General features: G+C 36.9%; 3 protein-coding genes across 3 annotated transcripts in view; all 3 read right to left on the bottom strand.

Annotated features, from left to right (window-relative positions):
* Positions 1-418: 418 nt before the first annotated feature.
* LOC105627596 (spermatogenesis associated 6-like protein) lies at positions 419-3,179 on the bottom strand. Its single transcript, XM_012208879.1, has 7 exons — positions 3,132-3,179; positions 2,711-3,070; positions 2,523-2,633; positions 1,760-1,860; positions 1,329-1,688; positions 616-684; positions 419-548 (listed from the first exon to the last, which is right to left on the bottom strand). Exons 1-7 carry the CDS (start codon positions 3,177-3,179, stop codon positions 419-421), a joined length of 1,179 nt encoding a protein of 392 aa, XP_012064269.1.
* Positions 3,180-3,644: 465 nt separating this feature from the next.
* On the bottom strand, positions 3,645-4,563 carry LOC105627584. Its single transcript, XM_012208869.1, has 2 exons — positions 3,881-4,563; positions 3,645-3,804 (listed from the first exon to the last, which is right to left on the bottom strand). The coding sequence occupies exons 1-2, from the start codon at positions 4,129-4,131 to the stop codon at positions 3,645-3,647; spliced, it is 411 nt and encodes a 136-aa protein (XP_012064259.1). The 5' UTR covers positions 4,132-4,563.
* A 978-nt stretch (positions 4,564-5,541) lies between these two features.
* Positions 5,542-10,788, bottom strand: part of LOC105618903 — a 14,236-nt gene continuing 8,989 nt past the window's right edge. The window contains exons 10-14 of the mRNA XM_012200436.1: positions 10,590-10,624; positions 6,790-10,522; positions 5,952-6,582; positions 5,678-5,752; positions 5,542-5,577 (exon numbers count right to left, since the gene is read on the bottom strand). Coding sequence (XP_012055826.1) covers positions 5,542-5,577; positions 5,678-5,752; positions 5,952-6,582; positions 6,790-10,522; positions 10,590-10,624 — 4,510 coding nt within the window. The remainder of the gene's footprint in view (positions 5,578-5,677; positions 5,753-5,951; positions 6,583-6,789; positions 10,523-10,589; positions 10,625-10,788) is intronic.

The following is a 10,788-nucleotide window of genomic DNA, read 5'->3' as shown; positions in this document are numbered from 1 at the left end:
GTCGTCGTCGTCGTGTCGTCGTGTGCGTGCGTGCGTGCGTGCGTGCGTGCGTGCGTGCGTGCGTGCGTGCGTGCGTGCGTGCGTGCGTGCGTGCGTGCGTGCGTGCGTGCGTGCGTGCGTGCGTGCGTGCGTGCGTGCGTGCGTGCGTGCGTGCGTGCGTGCGTGCGTGCGTGCGTGTGTGTACATTATATATGTGTATATATACATAAAGCAATCTACTTCAGAATTTTGTAATATTTGTTATGGTCCACTTATTGTTTTGAAATTTTTTTTATTAATCAATTAATAAAATTCTTTTTTTCGATTGGTTAATCAAAAAACATGCTTCGAAGCATTTTAGAACTAGCTTGGACTGTATCCATAAATTAAGATATAAAAATCGCGTTATAGAAAAACTTGAATAATAAGATTTTTCATATCAATCATCTGTCTCTCGTGCACGCATTTTCGCTTGTTTATACATTCTTTTGTAAAATTTTTCCAAATTTTTATAAAAGCCATGGCTCGGAGAATAATCTTGAATGTATTTCGGATCGCATTCCTCAATACTGAAATAATATTTTCAAAAGTTAAACATTGTATGTTGCAGAACGATCGGGAATCTTAATTACTTACTTGTCCGTCATTTTAGTAGTGTACCATTTTTTTTTAGTTTTCTGAAGATTTTCCATTTTAGATTGTAATCTGTAAAGATATACATATATGTATAATTAATATGGATATGCACGCTCGCGTGCATGCATGCGTGCATGTGTAAATGCGTGTACACCATCATTCATAAATTTCGGGATGCTTGCAGTTTTCTCGCATTTCACAAAAACTGAAATATCTCGGTGAAAAGAAGTCTTATTGTTAGTGAAATTTTAAAAATTCATTTTAAAGAAGAAAAATGCGCACGCATTATATATAGCATATTATATATATATAAGGTATTTCTTAGCGAACACTAATCATATATTCCTGATTAAAAATTAAGTCGAAAAGTCCTTTACCATTTTGCAATTTTCGGAATGATGAAACATTAATTTCTAAAGATTATAAGCGTGATTGCTGAATCACATAATATTCCTGATAAAAAATTGAATCAAAAAGTCCTCATTTTGCAATTTTCGTGACAGTTAATGGTTGGGTAGCCGGATACGCGTTTATTCGGCAATATTTAGAAATTAATATTTCGTTAATAATTGCGAAAAATTGCAAAATTGTAGAGGACTTTTCGACTCAATTTTTAATTAGGAATAACGCTATATGATTAGTATCTGCTATTTAAGAAACATCCTGTATGTATATAAATGTTGAAGAAATTTATCCATATTTAGTGTACTCACAATGGCATTACCCCTTCCTCTTGCGTGTGGAATGCGCCGTTTCTACAAATACAACCATATTCTCTGATATCAGAAAAATTTCTGTAATATTTTTGCTTATTATCAATATATTTTTTGATTATATCACAATCGTTGTACTTGGGAAAATAATAATTATACTTGAAACAAACTGGACAGTTCTCTGTAACATGAGTATTATCACGTATGATGGTAGATCTGGCTAACTTTGGGAAATCTGGTCGACAAGTGCACATAGAATTTCTCCTTATTGAATGATAACATTGATCAGTTTGTGATCCTGTTTGATGACTCGTGGTATATGAAGGACATTGATGAGAATCGCTCGATCTCTGACGAAATCTATTTATAACATATATTTATAACATATATACCATTAACAACATGTAATAATGCTTAATAATAATGCTTACGGTCGACAGCTTTGAGATCTTGGTTCATTCTTAGTGTGACACACTCTTCGTTGTCTTATAATACCTTTAATCGGTCTTTTCCTCTGTCTACATATCGTTTGCTAAAATTTACATATAATATAGGATCGATTAAATTTGTTATTTTCAAGTACATATAATATAAAAGAAGAAAATTATAAATGACAAACAGTGAGAACAAAACGTACAAGGAAATTTTTTATAAAAAAGGTTTTATTTGTAAAAAATAAACATTAATTAACAATTTTATACAATGAATATATTCTGTTCTAACATAAACAAATGTAACAAAAATAAACGAGCTTCGCTGTATTTGTGATTTTAGAAGTTAAGTTTTTCAACTGTACGAATACATTTTGATTACTATCTTCTCATTTTGATTACATTACTATCTAAATAATAGTATTATTAATTTCCGCTTATTTTTCAGATGATATTTTTTATAATTAATATACATCTTTTTTGGTATATATAATTTTAAGAAACATACAGTCTATTTTATTCTTTATGAATAAATTATTAATTACTCAACAAGAAATGAGCAATTACGTTAAATTACGTCGAATCAACGTCGAATTGATGTTGAAATCGTATCGATTTGATATCAAATCGATGATTCATTGCTCGCTGAATAATTTACTTTTTAAAAATAAAGTTTTTTAAAAAAATATTTTCTCTATACGAATACTTTTTGCACTCACTGTATGTGTTTATCGATTTCAATTTGTTCTATAAAATATAATACCTTAGAGCTAATATTTGGATTGATGACATAACATTTGCTTGCATCATAGAATTCCAAGATTTCTTCAATAACTGTTTTGGTGGAGACCTCGATTTTGGGTGCTATGATACCCTGAAGCAAAACAATCGTTTTGTCCAAAAAGTTTTCTTACAATTAAATTAAACGATCAATAGGTGTAAAAAACCTACAGGAAAACATTTAGTCGGCTCCATTAGAAGGTCAACATCCACACCGGCTAGTAAACCTTTGAAACATGGCGTAGGATACAGCAAGTCTGCCAAATTTGTTTCAAATGTTGCCAAAGTAATACCCTGGCTAGCTGGTATTGCCCACTGTATTAATTCCGCATATAAAAATTCTTGCTCCAGAGTGTTTTGTAGCTCCGTCAAGGAAATTATTCCAACAAAGATTTTATCGAAAGTAAATTTCTCATGGAATAAGAGTGGAAGAATCGGGCTTATTGCGTGGGATTCCGCACAAGAATCAAGCGCATTGATTCGCAGAGCCACTTTTCCATTGGGACATAACCAAACACCAGGACATGTTACCTAAAAACCGTGCCGCGTAAATAAGTTATAAAAATATAACAGAAAAATCATACATACATACCGCGTGTACATGTAGTTGTACTTTAATGTGGAAAGCTCTCCCTGTCATCCCGCCCAACTACCTAATGAGAATTTCATTAATTATTATATGATTAATAGCATTGTTGTCAAAATTTGTATACATACGTTCAGATCACTTTGATAACTTCATAACGATGGACGATAGCAAAGTATAATTTTTCGACTCGTACGCTCAGATTAAATATCCGAGTCCAAATTTCATTTTTATTTGAACTTTGTTCGGTAAAAACAGCATACACGTATACACTTTAAAGACCTATCTTGCGAAAGAGTTACTACGGTATTTGTTGCCAAGAAACAGCGACACAACATCGCTCGAATCAATGTATCGAATTTTATCAAGTTCAGCTAACTTTAGCATCGAGTATTCAGCGATGGTATTATCATTAAAAGATCTCTTTTCTAACAATATATTTATTAAAAAATTGAATCGTCAAAATTATTAATGAATTTTATTCCGCTTTTTAATTTGTTTGAAATGTCTGTCAAACATTTATGTTTTAAATGGCACGCCAAAAAATGGTTTTTCCGGAAGACCTTTTTGCAGTTTTCGACGTAAGAGTTCATTCGTAATAAAATCCGATTGTTTTCTGGAGAAGCGTAATCTTGGATCTTTCGAAATGGGTATAAGCAATGTAGTGAACCAACCGTATCTATATATAAAAAACCGATTTATAAAAAATTTAATTAGTTTTCATTTATGTTTTCATTACTGTTTTATCGACTTACTCCATATTTACTGTCGGCGGTCTGAAGGAATAAATGTCTGTAGGTATCATCTCCATTCGTTTAATCAAGTTGATATCGTCTTCTCTAACGTCCGACGGAGAGAAAACATCGTGCTTCGCATAGAATTTGCCAGTTAATGGTTTTACATAAATAGTAGGCACAAACGTTTCTCGCACATTTATCAATTTATTTTCTTTTCTGTATCTTTCTAAATAAAAGCGTAGTTTTACAGGATCTGTCAATTTCGCCATAAATTTGTTCAAGTTAAACTTTCTAGTTGTTGCAAATAACGCGCGAATTGTATTAAGCTATTATTTCGTAAATGAAGCAGAAAAGTTGACTGTCAAATTTCAAGAACTATCATTCGCGTAACATCACGCAATTAAATAACGCTCGCATTCGTGAAGGGTAAAAAAAAAAATAGTAAACAGCTTAAAGACAAAATAGTTGAAGAGAGTACCGATATTTTATTTAAGATATGTATATATCAATAGAAAACACAACAAGCGGAAGACCGTGAGGCTGATCAGTCAAAAGTTTTTAGGCCTAATGTAACATCGTTATTTCTTTTCTCGCAATCTTTGATCGATCCAATTAGAAACTATTTTCATAAGTTCATACATAGTCAAATTTTCATCTCTTCCTTCATATCTTTTCGTTTCCTTTCCCTATTTATCTTCTCGTACTGCTATCTCTTATTATTTTATTCTACGTCGTATGTACATAGTCAAGTGACGGACGTAAAATGATGAAAGAGCAGCGCGATAAATAAAGTGGGAGAAAAAATAATAAAAAGACTATAGATGGAAGAATTACGAAACCTCGTCTGTATAAAGCGATACTCGCATAAGGAACTAAAACGCGTCATTCGCGCCTTTTCTTTTACTAGTCTTTGGCCTATTGCACTCTAAAGTGTCACGCTGCGGTTTGTTGGTTATTAATTAACGTGACGCTATAGAATTATAGATAATCTTCTTGCTGCAGTCAATAATATATTTGACAATTTACTCTTAAAGTATTTATGTATTTATACAAATTATTTTTATCCTCACACTACGAATATAATTATGACAAAAGATAAACAGATTTGATATACTTTTCCAATAAAAAAATAACACCTATCGTATGCAGTTTAAATTTATTAAGTTGACGCTTTGGAACATAAGCTAAACCGATAAAATAAATGGCAAGATTTTTTCGTATCTCGTCGCTGCGATAATTCTAATAAGAGCAGCCAACGTTTATATTTATATTTCTATAAATATCAAAGACGAAATGCTCTCTTAGCACGTGTTTACAGTTATAAGAAATAATGCCAATTCAATTATCATAATATTTTCCAAAAGACTCGTGCGATAAAAAAATAAGTGAAATATTTTGTTTTACATTTCTTTATAATTTTTGATGCAATGTGAAAAAGAAGAAAAATAAATAAAAATTTCTGTGAGATGCATTTTTGTGTAACAAAGAATTTTATATAACGAAATTCATTACTGATTAAGACAATTAAACTCACGGAATAAAATTTTAAACCGCATTTAAAACAGTAATTTTAAATTTTTAAGCGTATATTTTAATATAACGATGTTATATTAAATGTATATTCAATCATTTAATATTTATCGTTTCATTGTTATATTGCCATCGCGACTATTTCATCGCTATGACGAAGAAGCGCGAGACATTTTGACGCGAATCTATTATTATAAAATCGTTGTAGTTTAAATGTGTTCGGCACATTATCATTTTTTCAAAATTCTATATTCTGTTTGAATTAAATAAATTCCGTTCGGTAACAAATATATTAGATAGGCTATCCATAGCTGTCGAGGACGCTTCCCTCTTTTCGTTAAAGCGTTGCACTATGTTTCTGAAAAAGAAAAATTCTTTATGCATCAAAGACGAAGAATTAAAAAGAAATTGATTGAAGAGGATTTGTGAGATCGGCAATATGTAAAATCATCGATGTTGATGAATAATTAAAACGAAATCTTAGAGAATTCAATTATACGAATGAATGTTTATGCTCATTCTTTATCAATTTTTTACTGTATATTTTCTCGTTATAATTTTTCTGCTCACCAAGCGACTTACTGTTCCCTTGAACGATCTCCGCATCCGTATAGGTTCTTGGTTTATCGGCACTAAATTGTTGTAATTCCAAATTGCCGTTGTGATTGCATCCGTTCTCACATCTGCTCAAATAGATATCCAGCAATGGTGATCGGCAGGCGTCGCGTGGAGACAGATAGTCAGGATTGCTCGGTGACAAAATTTCCTCGTAATATTCTACACTCTTCGGTTCTAGACCACCAACGGTGGAGCCGTATTTCTTCGGCAAAGTGGTCGACGTGTTCCTACCATAGTAAGAAGAATCCGCTATGCCATCATTCAGAAACGATCTCGATAGAGAATTCTTGCACGAGACTCCGCCAAGATCGTCGTCCGCGATGACGTCCGTGCTATGATACTTGGCGCGAGAGGCAACAAGATCCAGCGTCGGGGACCTCACGTATCTCCTCAAAGAATCATGCGAGGAAGATGATAAGCCACTACTGTAATGATCGAAGAAGATTCTCGCATCCGCCTGATGACCATGTGATGATATATTCGCTGTGTCACTGTACCTCTCTCGATCGACCGGTGATTTCCTCGAGGATACCTCGTCGTCGCCGTATAAAATATAATTTTTGTCCTTCTCCCTACGAAATATTTTAAATAACCAACAAATAGAGGAATCTGATTTGTGAAGCTACGAATTGTGAAAACATAGTTCGATTTGCTTTTTTTATTATCTCTTTCTTGTTATCGTTAATCTTATTATCGTTTAATTGTGGATCGCGATTTAATTAATTGTTGTAAGCAAAAAGTCAGAAAGAGAAGCAAAGCATCTCGTAGAGTGAATTTACCTCGTCCTAGTAACTCCATAATTGTACAATCTCTCGCGCTCCCTTTCTCTAGAACTGTTGAAGCTGAACCTTCTAGGTAGAGTGACGCTGTTCACTCCTGGTGGTGGCGCCGTTAAGGATGGCCTCTTACGATCGTTGAATCTCGAGTAAAAGCTGCGTCTTCGTATTCGATCTATCACCGATTCTGAACTGTCGGAACCACGCATAAATAGAGAGTACGATGGTGATGTGGGCGAATGCAAATCGCTGCGATTGTGATTCAGATCGGCCGAACAGATTGACCAGGAATCAAAACTCTCGGGTTCCTCGGGCGAAAACATCTCGCTGGTGCAGTCATCCGGTGGCTCTTTAATTACCTCTTTAATTACATCATTAATCCCTTCAGAAGGATTCAACTTGATTTCTTTCGGTTCGTTTGAAGCGGATGTATGATCGACGGTTCGCTGATTGGAATGATCTCGCGACTCCATGTGATTCTCTATGATCCTGGCACATTCGGTGACCTCTCGCTTCAACTCGGCGACATCTTTTGCTCGTAACGGCTTATCGATGATTATCTTGTTGCCAGTAATATTAGCGTGATGCGTCATCTTGGATAGACGCTCCATCAATTTGTCAGAACTCTCCACCACAGGATCGTCTATTTTAGGCGATCCGATAGACACGGTAGGTTTCGTTTTCGGTGAACTACATTCAGGCGAATCTCTCTTAGGAGTCGCGTGTCTAAACGTATGTTGCGGTATCTTAGATAAATCGAGTTTCAAATTCGCTCTATTCGGCCGACATTGTTCCAATGGTTGTTGCTTTGTTTGACATACATTAAAATTCGAATCGACCCGACTTGTAGAACTCGAGGAGCTTATAGGAGGCAAAGAACTCAAAATGCTTTGAGAATTCGATACGTTTCCAAGTATAGAATTCGTCTGCGAGACATTAATAGACGATACGCTTACATCGAATTTATCTGTTCCTTTAATATCAGTTTTTATCTGATTTGCATTTTTCATAGCATCCCTGGACTTCGCTGGCAGGTCCGATTCTACCTGTTTCACAGGCATACAGGATGATTTCACGGTAATCTGATCATCAGTTTGATCATTTCCTTCGATTGAAACTTCCGCCATGACATTCGAACCTTCAGGACTTTTCTCTTTCTTCGTCGTCACGATTTTCTTCTTCGTCAGTAGCTTTGATGACTTTCCCTTTTCATCAGACTTGCTTTCGGAACTGTCGGATTTCTTAACAACTTTCTTCACGACACGCACTATTTTCTTCTTCCTAGAATCGTTGGTCTCATCTTTATTCGCGTTTTCTTTCGACTTAACCAGCTTCTTCATCTTATTCTTATCAACATCCTCGCCTTTGTCGATCTTCGTGACCGACTCATTTTTGCCTACTAGAGAATTAATGTTTCTTTTGGTTTTAATCAATTTCTTATCTTCATTATTGATAATGGGTGCCACACAATGGATGTGCTTATCGTCCACGACTTTACGCAAAAGTTCCGATGATTGGTCTGACGATTTTTTCAGTGAATCCACTTTGTCTAGCTTCATTCTATCCACGGATGACGACGCCGAGGAGTCTGAAGAAGGCGCGGGTCTTTTAACTTCCCTCGATTGTTTTTCCACGAAAGGTTTCCTTTCTTTAACGATTAATTCCTTCTCTTTCGATTTCTCCTTGGACGGCGACCTTTTGCACATTTCGCTCACTACCTTTTCCGGCGATCTCTTGTTCTCTGGTAGCTTTTTCGTCAGTTTATTGTCAGTTCTAGTGAATTTTGTCGGTATTTTGCTCGTCCCGGTTACATCTTCTTCTAAAGACGACTCGACCGATTTGACGCATTTGGGCGGGCTCCTTTTCAATTTACTCATAATTGCGTTCTGTGTCCGGCTGCTACCGTTTGCGTTTCGCTTGGTTGTATCTGTGTTCGTCTTGAATAGTCCCAATACTGATGTCACGCGTCCTTTCGAGCTTGGCACATTCTTGACATCCTTATTTGATCCTTCATGACGCGAAAGATTCTCCACACTTAGTGTTTTCTTCACCTCGAGCAAACTCGATCCCGCAGAGTCCGCAAATGAACACTGGATAGGCGGTGCAGAGCACTCGCGCAATCCACGTTCTTTCATCGAGCTGCCATTTATCGTCGGTTTTGCAACCATACTCGTCGACTCGTCATTCGAGCGCAACCTTTCTAATTTTTTCTCCAATGAATGCAGAAAACTGCTCTTCGAGCCTTGTTCGATTTTGACTCTCTCTTTGTCCTCCTTGGTCTTGTCCTCGGAGGCGAACGAGGAAGAGGAAGAAGCGACCACGACGGCACCGCCTAGTTTATCTTTCTGCAGCGTATTTATTTCATTCTTCTGTTCCTTGCAGATCTTCTCGTCCTTTGAATCATCCTCTTTGCGATCTTTGCTCTCACTTTTCCGTCTCATGAATCGCGATTTTCGGCGCTCATTCTCCGCCGCTTTCTGCGCTTCTTTCTCCTTCACATACTGACTCTCCTCTCGTGGCGTGTCGAAAAAGTCCGGTCGTAAGAAGCGCGAGATACGATGTTGTTTCGATTTTTCGCTTTTGTTGTCCTTCGGTTCAATCTCCTTATCGGTGCCACTGCCATTACCTCTGAAAAGTTTACTTAGGATTGACCTTTCCTGATTAACGCCTCCGGCCGATACGTCAGCTGGACCGAACGATTTCATGCTCGACTCTCTGGTCAACGAACCGGAACGTAATCTCAGACTCGGGATGCAACTGCGTCTCTTGGAGGTACCGGAATTTGCTATCGATAATGGATCTGAAGTGGTCATTAAAGTTTCCTTGTCACACTTATCCATATCTTTGTAATTGCAGCTGAGATTCGGATTGAATTGCTGCGACATCAAGTTCTTCAATTTTGATTCCTTGATTAAATTTTCTGCCGCCATCAATCGGTTCTCGAAACTCTTGGAGATGTCTGACTTACAAATCGACTTACCATAATCACCTAGATTCGATGAGGATTCCGTGGGTGAAATCTCGCAGGATTTGGCTGATACGCTCGAAGTAGTAGTGACGCCAGTAGTATTTTCCATCGAATTAGTATTAGAGTTGCATACAGATATCGATGTACCTTCCGATATAGAGCCATTCTCCGTCATATTATCAATTTCCTCTTTGCAAACAGACAAATATGTGTCGTCGCCGGGCTCTTCCTGGATCTTGTCTGTTCTGTAACCGTGAAAGCTATCTCGTCTCGTGTTACCGACATTCGATCTAATTGAATCCTTGTACTTGCGACCCAGCGTCATTATGTGTTTCGGTAGAGGCGGCAACTTGTTATCGCAGTCGTCATCATCGTCATCATCGAACAGGCTGATGCTTCTTCGCGGTGAATGTCGTTCCAATTTATCATACTTGCACGGCTCTAGCAAGCTGTTAGTTCTCCTAATACCTCGATCGAGCGATCTACCTCTATATTCGGTCCGATCAGACGTGGAATATCGTTTCGCAATTTCACTCAGGCCTACCAGACTCTGCGCAAAATCCCTCGTCGGCGACTGATAATATCTGTTACTGTCGCGTGAGGAGGATGGTGAACGCGGTACAGACTGTCGAGTTTGTTCAATAAATTGTCTACTCAATCTGCGTGCTAAGCTGGGAGTGAAATTCTGCTCCAGAGATTCTTGCGACTCTCTTCTAATTTGTGCCGCTGTTTCTGCTTTAACATCTTCTTCATGTACTTCTACTTTATCTGAAAACAATCGAGACAGAATCTATGCATATTCTACATGGGTATGTGTCCGTATATGTATCTGCACAATAATTGGACAACGATTGGATGTTGTTCTTGTTGCTGTTGTTGTGTTGTAGGATGTATGCATAAGAATACTCGGAATGTCATTATATTTTCACTCCTTTATTTCTACATACATATAAATCTCTTTTATAAAATTTGTCGAAAAATGTAATAAATAAGAAGAGACATCCCTCCCTCCCTCCCCCTCCTCTCTCTCTCTC

Source organism: Atta cephalotes, assembly GCF_000143395.1.
Source record: "Atta cephalotes unplaced genomic scaffold scaffold00001, whole genome shotgun sequence".
Lineage (NCBI taxonomy): Eukaryota > Metazoa > Arthropoda > Insecta > Hymenoptera > Formicidae > Atta > Atta cephalotes.
This window is presented reverse-complemented; position numbering and strand designations above follow the sequence as displayed.

Bases quoted from the DNA above. Each gene is read 5' to 3' on its own strand.
- LOC105627596 (XM_012208879.1), bottom strand. From the start codon at position 3,179: ATGACAGGGAGAGCTTTCCACATTAAAGTACAACTACATGTACACGCG. The intron at 2,634-2,710 runs GTAGGTTTTTTA...GTTTTGCTTCAG, and splicing joins AGCCGACTAAATGTTTTCCT to GGTATCATAGCACCCAAAAT. The intron at 1,689-1,759 runs GTAAGCATTATT...TGTTATAAATAG, and splicing joins AGATCTCAAAGCTGTCGACC to ATTTCGTCAGAGATCGAGCG.
- LOC105627584 (XM_012208869.1), bottom strand. From the start codon at position 4,131: ATGGCGAAATTGACAGATCCTGTAAAACTACGCTTTTATTTAGAAAGA. The intron at 3,805-3,880 runs GTAAGTCGATAA...TTTTATATATAG, and splicing joins CCGCCGACAGTAAATATGGA to ATACGGTTGGTTCACTACAT.